Consider the following 21181-nt stretch of genomic DNA (forward strand, 5'->3'; position numbering starts at 1 on the left):
TTTAAGCAGCTCTTATTCAGTCATATTTTGGCATTTTAAGGTGAAATTGCGTGTGGAACTTCAGAATGATGTCATCCAGTTTACAGTAACCAAACAATCAAAACTATGACGGGCCAAAAGACCATGGCTGGAGTTGAGCCTGTGACCTTACTCATTACTGTGTACTGTCTTGGTTGAGAACCACTGTGTTCAGTTACTGTATAAAAAAGTAAACTGTTTCTCCTGTGGCAAGCATTGTTAGATTTATCTGTTAAGTTTTAACAGCTGTATGGAACTTTTTGGCTGAAGTTTAAACAGCTGTAATTCAAACCTATTTTCACATATCAAGGTGAAATTGAGTATGGTTCTTCAGAATGCTGTCATTCTGTTTTACAAAACAGATAATCAAAATGATGACAGGCCAAAAGACTGTGGCTGGACTTGAACCTGTGACATTGCTCATTGCAGAGCACTATCTTAGCCAATTGAGCAATTATTGCAGTCAGTTACTATATAAAAAAGTAAGCTTTTTCTCCTGTGGCAAGCATTATAAGATTTGGCCAAAGTTTTAACAGCTGCAATTCAGTGATCTTTTTAGATATCAAGGTGAAATTGCTATTTTGCACTGCATTCATTATTCAATTTGACCCTAAATAAGGACATTTATTGTACACATCTGTAACAAATTTCAAGTCGATATATGGTTCATGATGAGAATTGTTTTGGAGGTTGTGCCAAAAGTTTGCCTGTACAGCAAAATCTATTATGGCGGACCTCATGGATCCTTGAGGATTTTTTGTTCCCCATGAGAAATAAGGCATGTATACCAATTTTCAGTAATGTAAATGAGTAATGGGATTCTGACATGATGATAAACTAACTATCTAAGTAGGTTTCCCAGTATGTGAAATCTTTTTTTGTTTGCAAGTTGTCCCATTCATTTTAACGTTGTCATTCTTTTAAAAAATTGGAACTGCACTTTCTCTTTCACTTTCTCTTCTTTCCCAGTATAAATTCACCATTGAATGCCCCTCCTCCCTGGGAGAGCTGGTGATGCTGGAACTGGACAAGCAAGCTCTGGTCGTTTCTGACGACTGGTTCTGTGCCAAAGTCACCGTGATGACCCCAGAGAATCACACAGCACATTTCCCTGTCTACAGGTGGATCTCAGACAACAAGGTCCACTACTTCAGAGAGGGCAAAGGTCAGATGGTTACACACACACAGTCACACACCACACTCATTACAGACATGACTGGAGGAACTGGAGTTTAACAAAAAACAGTTTTTCTTTGTACAGCTAAAAGAGCGTTTGATGACCATCCTGTGGTCAAGGAGTTTAGGAAGAAGGAGGTTGATGGAAGAGCCCACGACTACAGGTGAGGTCATCAGGGTCAGAGGTCAGGGACTAAATGTGAGGTCATCAGGGTCAGAGGTCAGGGACTAAAGGTGAGGTCATCAGGGGTCAGGGACTACAAGTGAGGTCATCAGGGGTTAGGGACTACAAGTGAGGTCATCAGGGTCAGGGGTCAGGGACCACAGGTGATTTCATAGGGGTTAAGGTACAGAGTTCAGAGGATAGCCATGAGGGTCATTACATCTGCAAACATGCATACATGGACTCAGTACATTGAACAAGATTATGTTATTGCATGTCATAACATTTCATTCTGTGCTGTTCTTCAGATGGGATTTGTATAAAGAAGGTTTACCTCACTGCATGAACTCTGAGGGTCCCTTGTCTCTGCCCTGCGAGGTCCGATTCTCCTTCAGAAAGGAAGAAGAGTTCCTCTTAACAGCTGTCGCAGAGTAAGTTTCATAATTTTTTGTCTTGTCTGTACTGTATGTCTATACAGAATACCCCCACCAACATAGCTAACCACCATAGCTTTTCATCTACTTGGGTCTAATTTTACTTAAATCCTCACTGAATCCAAATTGATTTTTGTTATTAAATACGGTTCTAAAAATGTGTATTGTTCTTGCAATAATACAGCCACGTAAAAATGATGCTAAAGGGTCTGCTAAACGTGGAGGAACCCTGGAAGAGCATCGACGACATCCGCAATGCTTTCAGCTCTCACAGAACAATGATATCAGGTGAGGCTGCTTTAAAAGATGTCTGCTTAATTTTCACCACAAGAAAGCCAGATAAGTTAGTGTAGGCATAACTACAGTTTAAGGGATGCTAGAGAGGATAACATTTCTCAGGAAATACTGAATACCCAATTTCTCCGAAGTTAGAGATGCCAAACAAGCACCCATACTTCGAATGTCAACAAGACTTGGTGGGGTATGGCGAGCACTCAACAAAACCCAACATTTTACACATTTTATAAAATAATATTCTGTCTCCAACAGACTACGTCCAGCAACACTGGCAAGAGGAAGAATTTTTTGGCTACCAGTTCCTGAACGGATTCAACCCCATGATCATCCGACGGTGCTCCAAGCTGCCGGAGAATTTCCCCGTCACCGACAACATGGTCAGGGCCTCCCTGCATGGAGCAAAGAGCCTAACTAGAGAAATCAAGGTACTGTACTTCCTACCTGAAGGTTATGTAGCACAAAATATCCTTTAGACTGAGAAACTACAACCAAGTCCCCCAAAGATGTTGTTGAGATTCTGTTCATTCAGGAAGTTTTCCTCTCTCCAACAGAAGGGTAACATTTACCTGGTGGACTACAAAGAGCTGGATGGAGTGACCGCTAATGTGATCAATGGGAAACAGCAGTACCTTATGGCTCCTCTTGTTCTGCTCCAGAAGACCCCGCGCGACAAACTGATACCCATTGCCATCCAGGTAATCTGATAATACAAGTCCAAGGCATCAGTTTAAACAATTGTAATAGTCCCATCATGTTTTGAACTATGTTTTTTTTACCGTCAGTTTGAGTATGTCTTCCTATGAAAAAACAGAGACTATATTTATTTGTGCCTGACCTCGTCTCTCCTCTCCACAGTTTGTGCCTGACCTCTTGTCTCTCCTCTCCACAGTTGAAGCATAAACCAGGAGAGGACAACCCCATCTTCTTACCCACCGACTCGAAGTACGACTGGCTGATGGCCAAGATCTTCGTGAGGAGCGCTCACTTTAATGAGCACGAGCTGAACGTCCACCTGCTGCGTACCCACCTCCTCAGCGAGGTGTTCGCTGTGGCCTTGCTGCGCAACCTTCCCATGGTGCACCCCCTCTACAAGGTCAGCAGGTTGGAGGAAATGGCCTCCATGTTGTGATAATTGTTGCATGAAACGTTATTACTGTTTTCACGTTGGTTTGTAAGGCAATGTTTTCCATATCCAAAGGCTTGATGTGAACATCATTAATCTCCATCAGTTTTTTATATTTATGAAATGATTTGTCCTGTTTCAGCTACTGGTTCCCCATACCCGCTATACCCTTCAAATCAATGCCCTGGCCAGATCTCTACTGATATCAGAAAAAGGAGTTTTCACTCAGGCAAGAACATTGTTACTGTACACAATGCATATTAGACATATTCCGTAGACATATTCCAATCATGTGGGAAAAGGTTAGGTTTGTATAAAACAAAATCTATTTCTGATTTTCTGTTTAGTATTCAGCGTCGGGTGGAGAGGGAATGTTCACTATCCTGCAGAGAGCGCTGTCCTCTCTGACCTACAGCTCCCTCTGTCTGCCGGAGGACATCGCTGCACGAGGTCTGGAATCCATCCCCAACTTCTACTACAGAGACGATGGGCTCAGACTGTGGGATGTGATCCACAGGTGTGTATGTTGTTATGGGATGTGATCCACAGGTACAACTGTTAACATTTACAAACAGCAGATGAGAGGTGTATCCTGAACCACTTAAAGTACATTGTATGACCTTGGCTCTACGTTTTTGTGCTTGTGAGTAGGTTTGTCCAGGGAGTGATCGGTCACTACTACAAGTCAGACTCTGACGTCCAGCAGGACTCTGAGCTGCAGAACTGGATCAAGGATATCTTCATCCATGGATTCCTGTCCAGGGACAGCTCAGGTAACACAGTTTAGAGCACCTTAGTTAAAGGCAGGGTAGGTAAGTTTAGTGAACCTAGACAAGGGTTGAAAATTCCATCCATTAAGTTTGATACAAACTAAATGATTAATTATGTTTATTTCAGTCATGTGATCAGTCACATATATTAGATTTTTTTTATTTGACCATCAAACCTTTAGATTTATTGGTTGCTATCAGAAGTTTATTCTGGCAAATATGACAAAAACTGCATCTCAACAACATTGCCAACCCTGCCTTTAATATATTGTGATTGTCTTGAAACACACAGTGTTATGTTGCAACCTTTGCTAATTTACGCGTCACTCACATAAATCATAGCAATGAATCATTGTCATTGTCATATATACTTTTCTGCCTGTTATGTTTTTGTATTAACATTTATCTTGTTGAAAATATGTATGTCTCCTTCAGGTTCTATAACATTCAATTAAAGCCTTTTTGGCCTTTCTTCTCATGCCTCCTCCGTTTCCAGGAATCCCTGATTCTTTCAATACTGTGGCGGAACTCGTCAAGTTTGTCACCATGGTGATCTTTACAGGCTCTGTCCAGCACTCTGCTGTCAATGGTGGACAGGTAGGATTCTATGTAAAAAGTTTGAAAACTGAAGATTGAAAGCAATTCCAAACTGTCACTACCAGTCAGTTCTTCCTCTGTAGTATTTAACATCAACCTGGTAATAAAAATGAGCTGTTTCGCCTCTTTGAAGTTTGACTATGGTGGTTGGCCGCTCAACACCCCGATCTCCCTGCAACTGCCTCCTCCCACCACTAAGGGGCAGAGTTCTGAGAGCACCATGCTGCAGACTTTGGCAGACGTCAACACCACGGTGCATGGCATGGCCACTATGTGGCTACTCAGCAAACAGTCCACTGACTTTGTAAGTTCAACAAAGACTCCACCAGTCCCTGGCAGGTGAACTGACACCGGTCTTGTGAGACAAATGATTATCCATAACTTACATATTCTTCATGTCTTGGCCAGGTCCCTCTTGGTGAATACCCAGAGGAGCACTTCAGTGAGGACGCCCCCTGCAGGCTGATAAAGGAATTCCAAGCAGAGCTGAAGGCCTTCAGTGAATCTGTCAAGACCAGGAACTCCAGTCTGGACGTTCCCTACACATACCTGGATCCTGAGCAGATGGAGAACAGTGTGGCCCTTTAGACAGCAGACAGGGGCTTCATCCTGCATCAGCATCTGGTACCTGCTCTGGGTTTAGATGTGAATATGCTCCTGTTGTATCCTGTCTGACTTCATTCACAGTAACATTGAATTAAAGTTTTCATTGAGACGATACATTACAGAAGTGAATATGATTTATACATGAATGTAAACCAAATGCTGATATATTTGACATATACTTCAGCAAAAAGTACCCATTCCTACGACCTGTTTTAGTGTGATGCTGGTAACTGGACCCTCACAGAGACGAGATGGATACCCTGACATCATGGTATCAGGGTCAATAACCTCTCTCTCAATGTCAGTAAGACTGAGGAGATGATTGTGGACTATAGGAGGCAGCAGGAGGAGGAGCATGCACCCCTACATATCAACGGATCCGAAGTGGATGCAAGTGTGAACAATTTTGAGTCATTGTGTTTTACAGATGACAACTGTGTTGTAGTTGTGTTTATTGTTTGCTGCTTGTGTTTACCATTTTGCAGCCCAAGTGCATCACAAAACGTGTTTTTATAAAAATATTTTAAAACCTTTTTTTCAGAAAAAAAAAAAAAAAAAACTTTTTTTCAGAAAATATTAAAAACATTTTTTTAAACCTTTCGATAACTTTTTTCTAAACTTTTTTTTCACACACAGAGAAGCCTTAAACTAAATTAAAGCAGCGCAGAGTACAAGAGTACAGTAGTATATAATAGAGTCCTCATCAAATACTAATCAATAATGACTCACCCACTCACCCATCTCTGCTGGGAACTGAGTCAATTGACATAATACCATAGTAAAGATGTTGAGTAATCTCGTAGAGATTAGCCAAGAAAAACAACACAGCCGTTGTCATTTCAAAACGTATTTATCAGGAACAAAATCAAAACAACGTGACCATGATCTAAAAGAAACAATAGTCAAGCAAAGGCACAGAACAGCCACAGCTTCAATGAGTACACATTACTCAAAGATAATATTTCTTTCATATTTGGCTGTTTTAGAAACTCCAACCATCCCTTTTTATTTTTTATCAGAATTCCCAATATGGTTTTTTTGTCGTTTTATGAATGGCTTAGTGCTCTGGCATTCTCAGGCCTATAATAACTGAACCCAGAAAGGACCACAAATCAAACCTTGCTGCTGTACACCTGCAAATACGGCAGACAACCAACACTGTTCGCCACATCATACTGTACAAGCAATACTGCCCCCTAATGGCACATTACAGAAGTACCATCATATGCAAGTGAAACCATGTATGTACTAACAGTAGCACATTCCTAAACCTACCAATAGCACTCAGCTGGAAGTAGCTGTTAGTAGGTCCTATCTCAGAATTACAGTGCTTTCAAACAGTGTTAAATACAACACACCTAACACCACCAGCTAATATGACATCTGACACCCACACACACAGGTTTCCGTGGCGGCCGAAACAGACGTGCCGATTTTAAGACGTTGCCGGATGTCAAACAACGTAGTGTCGAGGGAAGATCAGTAAACAACAACAAACAAACAACAACAAATAAATATATATTCTGTATCTCTGAGCTTCTGGATGTTGCGGCGGTGGATATCTGTCGCCCCTCGGCCACTGATACCAACGGGGTCTTTTATTCGTTCTGGCCACAACCACACTGCGACAAAGGTATTCTCGTTTTCCATGCACACATCCTTTTATAGAACCAGCTCCGAGGGCCACGTGTAACTGAAGAAGACATTTAGGAGGCCGACAACTGTGGGGAAACTGTGAGAGGGACGCCACTATACTTAAAGCCATTGTAGAGACTTATTTAGACGACCAACCAAGTCAAACTGCAGAGGCAGGGCATGCCCCAAGCCCTCAAGGGATCTCAGACGTTACAGGCCTAGTCCTTTATCAACCTTTACTAAACAGATACTTGAAAGGTGTGTAGATCCGAAAACAGACTGGATGGGCACGGTGTTTGTAGAAGTTTCTGTTCAGCCCTGCAGAATGGCAAAGTGTGTTATCACTACAGCGCTGCCCAAATCTGCGTGTAGATCGGTGTCAATTTTGATGATTGTATATCTGTTAAGGGTCTGAGGACTGGGTAGGTGTAAGCAAGATGGTAAGAGTTCCTCTCAGTTTTGTCCTTTCCATATCATATTCAGATCTACACTCCTTTTCAGACATACAGTGCTTCACAGAATACAAAGACTATAGTGTTATATGTAGTAAATAATTAGGCTACTTTCATTTTAATATAATTAAATGTCAATCTGCCCTGTGCTTCCGGAGCTAATGTATGGCATCTGGACAGTTAGACCAGGTGGTAGATTCTGGACTGGGCAGCAGAACTTTGCATTCTGGCCGGGTTCAACTCGGGTGCAGAGGCTCATGGGAAGGCGCGGGGGTAGGGCCGGGGCACCCTGGCAGAAGAGGGGTGCTACATGTTTGTCCGACACTTGGGGAAGATGGGTCCTCCTTCAAGCCTTCTCTTTCTTACTGTGGTGGGAGAGAGAGAGGGAGAAAGGGAGACAGAGAGGAGAGAATGAAGAAAAAAGTAAAGGGAGAGAGAAAAGATGTTAGACAAACATTTCCAGTCCTTTGCCATCATCATAAAAAACGTTGACAAGGCAATGAAAAGGTGCAGCAAATAGAGAACATCTGGAAGGGAAAAAAGTCAGCCATTTTCTTTTGCAAATAGGCAGTATGCAAGAAACAGGCAGGTTTAAGGCGGAAGAAGACCTCTGCTCAGCTATGAAGACTGCATGAGGAGAGTAACCTTGCAAGACAGCTGGATTTCCGAGTTCACAACCACTCCAGAATCCAAAGTGTTCCCGAACCACAGTGGGTTGAACCAATCAGCGTCCTATGACGACCTATTAGCAGCCACAAGTGGTTGAAGTTAGTGTAATTGCCTGCCCTTTTCCAAGCAGTTTCCAAGGATGACATCCCAGATGGTTATGTTTAACGAATCCGGTTACCCTTCTGACAACGGATGAGATAACGGAAGCACTGCAGAGAAGACCACACACCAAGAAGAGGTGGGATTGGAGGCGGAAGGGGAGAGGAGCGGAGAGCGAAAAGCAGGCCTTGAGGAGAAGCAGGAGCACTCCGAGGAAGACGAGGAGGAGGAGGAAGAGGAAGGGGAGTGCTAAGGTTGGAGTGCTAACAGGTGGCTCTTTACTTGGACTTGGTCTTGAACTTTTTCCCGAAGGCCCTTTCCAGCTCTGGCACAGACAGAGTGAGGGTGAAGGTGCCGTCTGAGTCAGACCTGATGACCCGCGCTGCAACACAACAGTGGCATACACATCAACACACATCAACACACATCAACACACATCAACTCTCATAAAACACACACAATAACTCGCTAAAACACTTACACACACACACACACACACACACACGTATGTACGCAAAAACACAAAAACAATAAGCGACACACACAAACACACACTGACATATTCATACACACGATGACACACGGACCATGGAGGACACACACGCATGCCCTGAGTGTCAGTGAGAACAGAAACACTTCTGCCGGCCGGAGCAGCCCTGCAGGAGCAGCCTGGCTGTCCTGTCACTCATCCGGTGACGGAAACTTCCGTTAACTCTCTGGAATGACTCAGCTGCTCTACCAGCTGTTATGGATCAAATAGTTGGGTTCCACACACACACACACACACACACACACCGGTTCAACATTATTGATGTAATCTTCCAGGAAGAGAATGAGGAGAAGCCAAGACTGTGTTGTGATTGGCCTGGCTCATGTGCTGACTTGGGTCCATCAAAAGGACAACCCATCTGTGCTGGGGGTATTAGGATAAATTACACTACCAGTACATGGAACATGATCAGATGAACACAGTAGAATACAGTGTAGAACACAACGTAGATTCCACTAGCACATAGTCGATTACAGAAGAAGGTTGTTGTGTTCCTGGAGTACATCCAGCAGCTGGTCTTGGCAGAGAGTGCGGAACAACACACATTTGGAGCTGTTTTCAAAGAGCTCTTTTATACGGTTCGTGAGCAACTGTTTTTACATGCTTGTGCTTGTGTGTGTCTGTGGATGTGTGCCTGTGGGAAGATGTGTATGTGTGTGTGTTTATGTCTGTGAATGTGTGTGCAAGCGTGCAGGCCTGTTTTTATGTGCGTCGGTGTGTGTGCGCGTGTGTGACTGACCCAGGTCGTTGTTGCTCATCATGGCGTTGGAGCCCCGTAAACGTGGGCCCTGCTGGGTGAAGTGGTAGCCAAACTTCAGCAGAGTGGTGTTCTTCTCCAGCATGCTGGCTATATCCATCTCCACCTTGTTACCCAGCGGCTGGCTCTGAGGGGGCAGGGGGCGAAGAGGAAGAGAGGAGAGGAAGGAGAGAGGGAGGAGAGGAAGGAGAGAGGGAGGAGAGGAAGGGGAGAGGAAGGAGAAAGGGAGGAGAGGAAGGGGAGAGGAAGGGGAGGAAAAATGGAGAGAGAGGGCGGAATCATGTTACACAAATAACCAAAGCCAGCTTAAGAGTTGTTCAAGGTCTGGAGCCTTGGATGTGTGTGTGTGTGTGTGTGTGTGTGTGAAAGATTGTTGTGTTACCTGGTTGTCTATCTTCAGTTCCAGTAGGGTGGTGTTTGACTGTAGTGACTCTATTAGAGACAGCACACCAGTGCCTGTGATGAAGTTAGACTCCACGTTCAGACTCTTCAATGTGGTGTTCACCTTCAGCATGTCTGCCAAGGCCTGACACACACACACACACACACACGCACAGTACTGCATGGTGTCTTCACATTTTGAAACAGTCAGTCTTGTGTATTCATAACATTATGGTTTGTTTGCATGCACTTGTATCATGTGTCATCAACGAGTTCGCTCAAATTAGAACTGAACAATGTGTCCCTGTCACAGCAGAATCCTGAGGAATGATAGAAAAGAAGAAATTCAAGACAGAGAAAAGAGAGAGAAGAAAAAGAGAGAAGAAAGAGAGAAGAAAGAGAGAGTGCTCACGTAGGCCACGGGATCGTTGCTGCGGGTTCCTACGATGCTGAGACGTTCCACCATCGTGTTCTCCTTCAGAACCTCTGCGTACTCCTTCAGGGTGCGCACCGGAATGTTCTGGTGAACACAGAACAAAAGACAGCAGACATTTTTATACATGCACAAAAAACTCATTTGTTATGGGGAAACCCTTAGAATATAGTTTTTAAATGTTTTTCCAGTCAACAAATGTCCCTGCACACAACTGTTAGTCAGCGAAATTGTTGTGTGCTGCATGGGTTTTTGGCTTTGGAGTGTGTGTGATTGTGTGTGTGTGTATGTGCACGTGTGTGTGTGTGACAGAGCAGTGGAGGGAACCTTGATGTTGTTGAGGTTGACCTCCACCAGGTCGGGGTCGTTCCTCTTCATCCTCAGCAGGGTGTCCTCCACGTCGGTGGAGTTGGGCTGCTCGTCTGGGACGGGCTTGTACTGGGCACACTGGATCACACCTGGGCACACACACACACACTGGTATATCACACTGTAATCCAACGCTAGAATTGCTCACTAGAATTTAACAATAGAATCTATGATCATTGATGTAGGGTTGGGCTGCATCTCTGTGTGTGTGTGAGTCTTACTGTTGAGGCCCTGCTTATTGACAATGTTGCTGCTGGCCAAAGCTTCGTAGTACTGCTGGTTACTCATCAGAGTGTGCATACCAAGGATCGCTGAAGGAGGGAGGGAGGGGACAGGAAGGAGGGAAGAAGGATGGAGGGAAAGAGGGAGGGAGAGAGAGAGAGATAGAGGATGGCAGGAAGAAATGTGTGAATGATGAGAGAGGGTCGGAGCGAGAGCATAAGAGAGAGAGATGAAGAGAAATAAAAAGAGAAAGAGAGAGAGGTGGAGAAGAAAAGAGAGAGAATATAAATATTCATTGTGGGGTGACGTTATCGACAGGGGGGGTGGAGCTCCTCTGTGCCAACCAGCCTGATGGGTCCAGAACATGTTTACATGGTGCAGGCAGCACAGAGGACACACAGCTGCACCCCTCACACTGTCATACACACATCACACACACACACACACACACAGCTGCACCCCTCACACTGTCACACACACATCACACACACACACACACACAGCTGTAGCACTCACACATCACACACGCACAGCTGTATCCCTCACACTGTCACACACACACACACACACACACACACAGCTGTAGCACTCACACACACACACACACAGCTGTACCACTCACACTGTCACATACATACACAGCAGTACCATACATGCTCGCACAAAAAACATACACACACACACACACACAAACAACATACATAGCCCGTTTCAGTTCAGTCAACAGAATACAAGATTTGAGATTTAAATCACCAATGCAAAACGAGGGTTATGCAACTCGGTTTGAGTAATGAGCACGCCGCTAAATTATTCTCATGAAGCCCACTGAACTGAAACTGGATTGATTAAAGATAATAACCAAATAAACAAAAACTAGCATTAAATGATCTTAAATAGACAGCAATGATTATTACATGTCAGGGCATGACACGGAGCACACAAACAGCACAGCCAGAGCAGAGCATACAAACACACCCACACACAGAGCAGTGTGTCATCTGGGGACACATCACACACAGAGCACGCTATCCCAGCATCCCTTGTGCTTCAGTGACAGCAGGCTACGTCAGCTGCTCAGAGACAGTGCTGCTTTTATGTTGCTTTCCTGCTGCTTTCTGCTGCTTTCCTGCTGCTTTCTGCTGCTTTCTGCTGCTTTTCTGCTGCTTTCTGCTGCTTTCTGCTGCTTTCTGCTGCTTTCTGCTGCTTTCTGCTGCTTTCCTGCTGCTTTCCTGCTGCTTTCTGCTGCTTTCTGCTGCTTTCTGCTGCTTTCCTGCTGCTTTCTGCTGCTTTCTGCTGCTTTCTGCTGCTTTCTGCTGCTTTCCTGCTGCTTTCTGCTGCTTTCTGCTGCTTTCTGCTGCTTTCTGCTGCTTCCTGCTGCTTTCTGCAGATTTCTGCTGCCTCTTAGTCCATGCATTGTTGTTACGTGGCTTCAAATAAAAGAGTTTAATACTAGAAACAAAATCAAACAATCAACTCTTAACAGTGGAATGTCGCGGAATATAAGACTAACTGTCTACTTGTAGAATCACGCACTAGAAACAAACAATAAAATAAATGTAATCTAATAGAAGAATTTAGCAGCAGAATGTACCAGTAAGTCAGATCCCTTCTGAAAGGCAGATAACGTGGGCCTGTTTACTGATGTTAGACTATGGACCCGTGGAAGTTTGTGTCTGTGGAACTTCTCCATCATGTTTTTATCCAACAGGACTTAGATGAAGGGAACACGAGGAGGAGTTGGTTAGACAGACAAATAAAAAAGGGTTATTTATCCAGACGGATAAGAACTGAGGAATAGTAGGTCAGAACAGGTTAGGACAGACAGAGAAAGTGAGCCAAACAAAGGCCCAGGCTCTGGGCTGTAGGGTTTGTCTGTGATTGAGAATGTGAGGACAGGTCTCAAGACAAATGTAAACAGGTTCTTGTTTCTCAGCGCATTGAATCATCCAGGAGAGGATTTAACTCACTGTGTGGTAGCAACACAATTCTATTTCTGTTTCTCTTTCTTCTTCTTTTTCTCTCTCTCTCTCTCTCTCTCTCTCTCTCTCTCTCTCTCTCTCTCTCTCTCTCTCTCTCTCTCTCTCTCCCTCTCTCCCTCTCTCTCTCTCTCTCTCTCTCTCTCTCTCTCTCTCTCTCTCTCTCTCTCTCTCTCTCTCTCTCTCTCTCTCTCTCTCTCTCTCTCTCTCGCCCTCTCTCTCTCGCCCTCTCCCCCTCCCTCCCTCCCTCCCTCCCTCCCGCCCGCCCGCCCTTCCTTTCTTCCTTCCTTCCTTCCTTCCTTCCTTCCTTCCTTCCTTCCTTCCTTCCTTCCTTCCTTCCTTCCTTCCTTCCTTCCTTCCTTCCTTCCTTCCTTCCTTCCTTCCTTCCTTCCTTCCTTCCTTCCTTCCTTCCTTCCTTCCTTCCTTCCTTCCTTCCTTCCTTCCTTCCTTCACCTCATGCTGCCATGAGCCAAACAGTTCAGAACAGACAGTGAAGCTCTTAACATGCAGAGTTGACAGACAGAACAGAGCAGAGCAGAGCAGGACATGCAAGCTGGTGTTGTGTATACCCAGCTAGGCCAGAGGAGGGATGGAGAGGTGAGGTCTGGGGAAGAGGTGGAAACAATGAAAGATGCTGATGATGATGGAGGGATGAAGGGCACAGGGAGGAGGAGGAGTGGAGAAAGGGTGGAGGATTGTGGAGCGCTAGAGGAAGGGTTAGAGAGAGAGAGAGAGGGAGGTTAACGGTGGTTTAATGTTGAAGGGAAAACATTAGGATGATGTCGGCGGGCAGGGGGGGTTTTCCCGTCGTACCTGCAATGTCGCAGAGCTCGGCATCGCTGGCGTTGGACAGCGCTTCCTCAAGCTCTGGCTCCAAAGTCACGTTCTCCATGATGGGGTCAACCACCTTCTTAGGAACCCAGGCTTTACCTGGTGAACACACACATGTTCACTCACAAATGCTGTTCCTGATTACAAAGATGACTGCAGTTGGCCTACAGCTGGTCGAACTGGGGTTTGGAACGTTCATCCGTTTAAAATGTTGACACTGTCCAATCAGCTGACAGGAAGAGCAGACTGCCTGTCTAATGGCCGCTCCCTGCCTGTCGTCACGGTGACTCAGTAACCTTCCAGTGTTACTGTGAGACTCAACTGGTATCTGGCATCATGCATTAGGCACCCCAAAACACACACACGCACACACTCACTCCTCTCTGCAGTCTATAACCTTATCCCAGAGAAGGGCAGGAGAGAAGGAGACGAGAACAGAGAGAGAACACACACACTCAATCACACACACACACACACACACAAACAAAGACTCAGTCCCTCACACACACACACAAAGACTCAGTCCCTCACACACACACACACACACCCACACACAAACAAAGACTCAGTCCCTCACACACACACACACACACAGACTCAGTCCCTCACACAGACACACACACACAAACAAAGACTCAGTCCCTCACACACCCACACACACACCCACACACAAACAAAGACTCAGTCCCTCACACACACACACACAAAGACTCAGTCCCTCACACACACACACACACACACACAAACAAAGAGTCAGTCTCTCACACACCCACACACACCCACACACAAACAAAGACTCAGTCCCTCACACACACACACACACACAAAGACTCAGTCCCTCACACACACACACACACACACGCACAAAGACTCAGTCCCTCACACACACACACAAAGACTCAGTCCCTCACACACACACACACACACACGAACAAAGACTCAGTCCCTCACACACACACACAGACACACCGCCTCCTCCAGGAGGCAGACCCTACCTCTCTTCTCCCCGGTGAAGGGCACCAGGTCCTCCTGCTCGGGGTGCTCCTTGGCCTGCTTCTCCAGGTGGGCCAGCAGGTTGTCCCTCTGGAACAGGCCTGTGGGCGCCTTCTTGGTCTGGTCCTTCTGCCTCATACCGGCCGGCAACAGCGCGTTCTGACCAGGGAGGAAGAGAATTCTCATTGGGTAAGAAGAGATGCGGAATTGCCATTGGATAGGGTTTGGATTCGGAGGCTGCGAGATAAAAAGTGTGTGTGTTCTATCTTGTAAGAGTGAGTGTGTGTTCTATCTCTACTCTCAAACCAGCCCCCAAGCATAAAGACAGATACTTCCCAGACCCTGCTGAAGCTCTCAGCAGCTCCTGCACCAAAGCAGCAGTCTGCTATCACGTCAGGCAGGCAGGCAGGCAGGCAGGCAGGCAGGCAGGCAGGCAGGCAGGCAGGCAGACAGGGAGGCAGGGAGGCAGACAGACAGACAGACAGACAGACAGGGAGGCAGGCAGGCAGGCAGGCAGGCAGGCAGGCAGGCAGGCAGGCAGGCAGGCAGGCAGACAGGCAGGCAGGCAGGCAGGCAGGCAGGCAGGCAGGCAGGGAGGCAGGCAGGCAGGGAGGCAGACAGGGAGGCAGAAAGGAAGGCAGGCAGGTCAATAGTAATGTCAGTGATGTGAGTCTGTCTATGTGGTAGATGCCTAGCAGGCAACAGGGAGAGAAAGTACAGAGAGTAGGGAGGCAGGGAGGCAGGGAGGCTGAGAGGCAGGGAGGCAGGGAGGCAGGGAGGCTGGGAGGCAGGGAGGCTGAGAGGCAGGGAGGTAGGGAGGCAGGGAGGCCAAGAGGTAGGGAGGCAGGGAGGCAGGGAGGCTGAGAGGTAGGGAGGCAGGGAGGCAGGGAGGCTGAGAGGTAGGGAGGCAGGGAGGCTGAGAGGCAGGGAGGCTGAGAGGCAGGGAGGTAGGGAGGCAAGGAGGCCAAGAGGTAGGGAGGCAGGGAGGCAGGGAGGCTGAGAGGTAGGGAGGCAGGGAGGCAGGGAGGCAGGGAGGCTGAGAGGTAGGGAGGCAGGGAGGCTGAGAGGCAGGGAGGCTGAGAGGCAGGGAGGTAGGGAGGCAGGGAGGCCAAGAGGTAGGGAGGCTGAGAGGCAGGGAGGCAGGGAGGCAGGGAGGCTGAGAGGTAGGGAGGCTGAGAGGTAGGGAGGCTGAGAGGCAGGGAGGCTGAGAGGCAGGGAGGCTGAGAGGCAGGGAGGCTGAGAGGCAGGGAGGCTGAGAGGCAGGGAGGCTGAGAGCCAGGGAGGCTGAGAGGTAGGGAGGCTGAGAGGCAGGGAGGCTGAGAGGCAGGGAGGCTGAGAGGCAGGGAGACAAGAGAGGTAGAGAGGCAGAGCGGCAGAAGCCTAACCCTCTTTATGATGGTTGTTAATCATACAGCCTATTACTGTGCCTGTCTGCACCTCTCCATATGATGGACGGCCCTGGAAACTAAGGAGGGCGATAGCTAAACACAGAGCCATGAATTAGCCCTTGTGTACAGGCAGGCCTGGGCCAAGGTAGCCAGAGGCTAACTTGCTGCAGCCAAATCACTAATGCGTGGGATTTTATTTTGAAATGTGTGTTGTCGTTTTGTAAAGCTTGTTACTCGCCCGCCTCCAGCCTAGCGCCATATGCATGTAGGACACAGTCAACTAGAACAGGTCCTGGTAGGGAGCTCCACACGTCCTCACAGACATGGAACGCAGGAACCCATACACTTTTTTCTTATTTTGTGGGTACCAGGAACCGGGTATTTTCTTATGGGTTACAATTTGGAACCGTGTTTCGGTTCCTGACCCCGTAGAGGGCTCTGTCTCCGTCTCCGTCTCCGTCTCCGTCTCCCTCTCCCTCTCCCTCTCTCTCTCTCTCTCTCTCTCTCTCTCTCTCTCTCTCTCTCTCTCTCCCCCTCCTCTCTCCCTCCTCTCTCTCTCTCTCCCCCTCCCCTCTCTCTCTCTCTGTCCCCCCCTCCTCTCTCCCCCCCCCTCTCTCTCTCCCCCTCCTCTCTCTCTCTCTCTCTCTCTCTGTCTCTCTCTCTCTCTGTCTCTCTCTCTCTCTCTCTCTCTCTCTCTCTCTCTCTCTCTCCCTCCCTCCCTCTCCCTCTCTCTCTGTCTCTGTCTCTGTCTCTCTCTCTCTGGAGGTGGAAGGTGGACTCACGTCGGGGTCGAGCTCCTGCAGTTCGTCCTCAAGCCTCAGCAGCTCATCCTCAGTCAGCTTCTGAAGGAGCACGTCCTCGTCCACGTCACGGTACTTCTCCATCTCCTTCCTGAACGCCGACATGGCCGCCAGCGATGTCACCACCACGACCCCCGCTCTGGTGACACCACACCCCCTCCGGAGGGACGAAAAAAAGTTTTACAAAAAAATAAAGAAAAAAAAGATATACACTATGGATGAAACTTGGCCTGGAGGGGTTGCTGGGAAAAGTCTGCGGAGGAGAAAGAGAAGAGATAAATGAACAGAGGAGGAAGAGAGTGAGATGACATGTCTGGAAAGCTTGTGGGAAAGGGAAAATGAAAATGGAGGGATGGGTATAGCTCAATGGTGGAGCATTTGACTGCAGATCAAGAGGTCCCAGGTTGAAATTGTGATAAGATTTGCCAAATGAACCCATATTTCAAATTTGTGATGACTGGAACTCAGGATGCATCACCATCCAGAATTCTCAGACAGCAGCTAATATTGATTTTAACTGATGTTCTGATCGACAAGGATCAAATTAGCCCATGCAAATCAGTTCTGGGCTGCTAAAATACCCCCCCCCCCCCCATCACCAGAGAATATCCAGTCTTCAAAAACCAAGCAGTTTTTTGCTCCTTGGATCAATTTAGCATGTTAGTATCTGGTGTTGCTAAGCGTTAGTAAAACCATTAGGGGGGTAGAAAAAGAAAAAAAAGCATAATGGAGCGTGAGGCAGACAGAACACTTCAAAACAGAACCAAACATAGTGAAGAGCGTTACACAAATCAAGAGTAATGATGTTGGGAGGTAGAGCTGAGCCTTATGGGCAGCAGAGGTGATCACTTGGAGGGCAGAGAGAACATTGTGTCTTTTGAACATGGTGGATCAGTGGCAACAACTCTGATCTGGCGAAGCAAGAAAGAAAAAAAAAAAGTGTGCGATGTTAACTGTGTGTCCGGGAAACGGGTCGGGCAGTAAGGGCTCTTTGGAGGCACGGCTTCCTGAAGGAGAGTTAGTAGAAATGACCCAGACTCAAGGTAAACTGTGACGGATGACTGCAGAACTGCAGGGCAGCACTCTGCTCGAGGATGACTCACCCTGTTACACAACAACTCCTAATTTAAGACTTTTTTTCCTTTTATGTTCTTAGATTAAATGCCCCCCCCCAAGCCTCCTCACAGATGTACAGTAGATGTCAACACCCTTTTCAAATCAAAACAAATGTTATCTGCATAGCCCTTTATACAAGTAATGTCACATAGGGCTTCACAAACACCCAGAACTGCCCTTCAGCCAACCTAAACCCTCAAGGAAGACAAGGGGAAAAACTCCCAGGAAACATAAGTTGTGAGAAGATGGAAGAAAACTTTGGAGGAGCAATTCAGGGAGGGATCCCCTCCCCCAGAGACGGTTGGTGAAGGAGAGGTGCAAAAAACGGGCTAAACATATTCATATATCAAGTACTCAACCTCTGCCTTTTAGATGTGACAAAAACTCAATTGGCCGGGGAAAAAAGCATTTGGTGTTTGGGGGCCTGTGGTTGTAGGATAGCGCAACGCAGCTAATATGGGACCTCCCTCCAGCCCTCGACATCTGACTCCTAATGGTTTACTCAATGTTTCAACCATTCCTTCTCTCCTAGCTTACGTCAGTAACAGTGGCCCAACGTACCAACCTCAGCTCAGGCTTCATTAGTGTTAGCGTTCAACCAGTCAAATTGGTGGCACACTGGCCATAATATACACATTTTACTGTGCATTAATAAATATACTTCAATATGCTTTGTTAGTGACGGCTTACAACAAATACAATCAGTCTGCAATACAGCCGGCCAGCAAACCAGTCAGCCAGCTATCTGGCGAGCATGAGGGATGTGGGGGAGTTGAAGGTCTCTGGGTCGCACAGCTAAGCCCTGGCTGCCTGCTCTAACCCCCAGTGGGAAACAGCTGATGGTAGCGGTGCGCCTGTCTGTCAGTCCCTCCCCGAGACAGGAGGGGGAGAGAGGAGGGGGAGAGAGAGAGAGAGAGAGAGGGGAGGGGGAGAGAGAGAGGGGGGAGAGAGAGAGAGAGAGGGGAGGGGGAGAGAGAGAGAGAGAGAGAGAGAGAGAGAGAGAGAGAGAGAGAGGAGGGAGAGAGAGAGAGAGAGAGAGAGAGAGAGAGAGAGAGAGAGAGAGAGAGAGAGAGGAGGGAGAGAGAGAGAGAGAGAGAGGGGAGGGGGAGAGAGAGAGAGGGGGGGGAGAGAGAGAGAGAGAGAGGGGAGAGAGAGAGAGAGAGAGAGAGAGAGAGAGAGAGAGAGAGAGAGAGAGAGAGGAGAGAGGAGGGGGAGAGAGAGAGAGAGAGAGAGAGAGAGAGAGGGGGAGAGAGAGAGAGAGAGAGAGAGAGAGAGAGAGGAGGGGGAGAGAGAGAGAGAGGAGGGGGAGAGAGGAGGGGGAGAGAGAGAGACAGAGAGAGAGAGAGAGAGAGAGAGAGAGAGGAGGGGGAGAGAGAGAGAGAGGAGGGGGAGAGAGGAGGGGGAGAGAGAGGAGGGGGAGAGAGAGAGACAGAGAGAGACAGAGAGAGACAGAGAGAGAGAGAGAGAGGGGAGAGAGAGAGAGGAGGGGGAGAGAGGAGGGAGAGAGAGAGAGAGAGAGAGAGAGAGAGAGAGAGAGAGAGAGAGAGAGAGAGAGAGAGAGGAGGGGGAAAGAGAAAGAGGAGGGGGAGAGAGGAGGGGAAGAGAGAGACAGAGAGAGAGGAGGGAGAGAGAAGAGGGGGGGAGAGGAGGGGGGAGAGAGAGGAGGGGGAGAGAGAGAAAGAGAGAGAGGAGGGAGAGAGAGGAGGGGGGAGAGAGAGGAGGGGGAGAGAGAGAAAGAGAGAGAGGAGGGAGAGAGAGGAGGGGGGAGAGAGAGAAAGAGAGGAGGAAGAGAGAGGAGGGGGGGAGAGAGAAGATAGGAGAGACAGACAGAAGAGAGATAGGAGAGAAAGAGTGAAGCATGTGTGGGTGGAGGGGTGGTAGAGAGAGACAAATGTGTATTTATAGGTCTAGTCATTCTGCCAGATAGCTTCCTGCTGCTGCAAGAACTGAGGTTGAAGATGCACTGACAGCATCTCATTCAAATGTAATGCTCGAACATTAGGCCCATACGTGGGATGTGGGATCTGTGATGAAACTGCTCCTGTACTAACCATGGTAGGTTATATTGACATCAAGTAAAATGTGTCTTTCATTTTGACCTGATGTGTGGGTGTCCTGTTCAAACCCAAGCCCCCACAGGTAAAATGACCTCTGCATCCTGTATTACAGTAAACGTGTGGACAGGATCACAAAGCCAGGTGGATGAAACCCTCATGCCCAAAGGTCTACAACCACAAGACTACATGCATGGGTTTTTGTAGCATCAGGAACATACTTCTTTTAGACGTGACAGTTCTGAAGGAGATATAGAAGTTTATAGGCCTTCTGGTCTGTGCGCGCGACGGCCCAATTAGACTGAGGATTGTCTTCATAAACTACCTCGTGTGGACGGGAGTTTACTATTGAACATTTTTTATTTTGGAGCATATTATTGTCATTTTTAAAGTTAATTTAGCCAGTGCGCCTACACTTAGACTAGACTAAACAATTGACAACTGCTACAATTCCAAGCAAACGCATCGCGGCATCAATGGTGGTGCATCACAAATGAGTAATACACTTTTTATTCTACTGTAGGCCTACTGGCAAAAATGTGAAATAAGTGTTTTGAGCCCTTCAGGAAAACACACAGGCCTACTTTCAAACTTGTAAAAAAAACATCAACAGCCAAGGTTAGAAATGGCATTATGAAATTAAACAAATGATGTCCAACAGTTTAGGTATTTTCGCTAACAGAAGCAGTTTTTTCACTTACCTCCTTCACCGCTTATCCGAGTCTATTTATAGCCGACAGGAACCCGCTTAGTGACAGCCGAATACTTTGACCAGATATGGTTCCTTTTCTGACCGGTTGAGTCGCACGGAGGGGTCGCTAGAAAGCGTAGAATAAACTTATAAATACGGGACTTACTACACAAAATGGTCCATGACCGGGCCAAGTTGTCCAGAACCGTGAGCCCGACTTGAAATACTAGTTTCCCTTCAACTTGCCAATTTGTGGTTTACTGTCTCCACTCACTCTCGGAGGTAAAGTCAACTCTCTGGTAGTCAACTCCCCCTCGCGCACAGACCGTCCACCCAAGTGATGTCACACGAGTAGGGCCCTTGACAGAGCCGCGCGAACAAACGGCTCTTCCCACGCTTGACTGTGAAACGAAGTTTTCATAAAACTTTTAAATTCTTTTAATTTTTAAATTTAATTTTATTTAAGAGACTAAACAAATGTAGAACATGCAGCATGTACATGTTTTGAAGCATAAGTGAATGGTTACATTTTTTTATAGGCCTACAGGAAACTGAAATAAAATCTTCTGTAGAAAATGTAT

The 21181-nt window shown here is 47.1% G+C and overlaps 2 protein-coding genes across 4 annotated transcripts; one reads left to right on the top strand and one right to left on the bottom strand.

Annotated features, from left to right (window-relative positions):
* Positions 1-105: 105 nt before the first annotated feature.
* On the top strand, positions 106-5288 carry LOC146237016 (polyunsaturated fatty acid lipoxygenase ALOX15B-like). Its single transcript, XM_084687063.1, has 14 exons — positions 106-141; positions 988-1183; positions 1280-1358; positions 1666-1788; positions 1976-2079; positions 2341-2513; positions 2640-2783; positions 2978-3181; positions 3354-3440; positions 3559-3728; positions 3863-3984; positions 4478-4578; positions 4712-4882; positions 4987-5288. Exons 1-14 carry the CDS (start codon positions 106-108, stop codon positions 5164-5166), a joined length of 1890 nt encoding a protein of 629 aa, XP_084543189.1. The 3' UTR covers positions 5167-5288.
* Positions 5289-7356: 2068 nt separating this feature from the next.
* tmod1 (tropomodulin 1) lies at positions 7357-20912 on the bottom strand. 3 transcript variants are annotated; one of them, XM_084687814.1, is made up of 11 exons: positions 20611-20912; positions 16722-16896; positions 14554-14710; positions 13541-13657; positions 10751-10840; positions 10488-10618; positions 10140-10247; positions 9729-9872; positions 9329-9473; positions 8322-8421; positions 7357-7636 (listed from the first exon to the last, which is right to left on the bottom strand). In XM_084687814.1, exons 2-11 carry the CDS (start codon positions 16842-16844, stop codon positions 7618-7620), a joined length of 1134 nt encoding a protein of 377 aa, XP_084543940.1. In that variant the 5' UTR covers positions 16845-16896; positions 20611-20912; the 3' UTR covers positions 7357-7617. The 3 variants fall into 3 exon arrangements, with proteins under 3 accessions (XP_084543940.1, XP_084543939.1, XP_084543941.1); XM_084687813.1 differs by having other exon boundaries at positions 16722-16992; XM_084687815.1 differs by lacking the exon at positions 8322-8421 and having other exon boundaries at positions 16722-16992.
* Positions 20913-21181: the final 269 nt, after the last annotated feature.

This window comes from Hypomesus nipponensis, chromosome 22, assembly GCF_054491055.1.
Source record: "Hypomesus nipponensis isolate SF chromosome 22, ASM5449105v1, whole genome shotgun sequence".
Classification (NCBI taxonomy): domain Eukaryota; kingdom Metazoa; phylum Chordata; class Actinopteri; order Osmeriformes; family Osmeridae; genus Hypomesus; species Hypomesus nipponensis.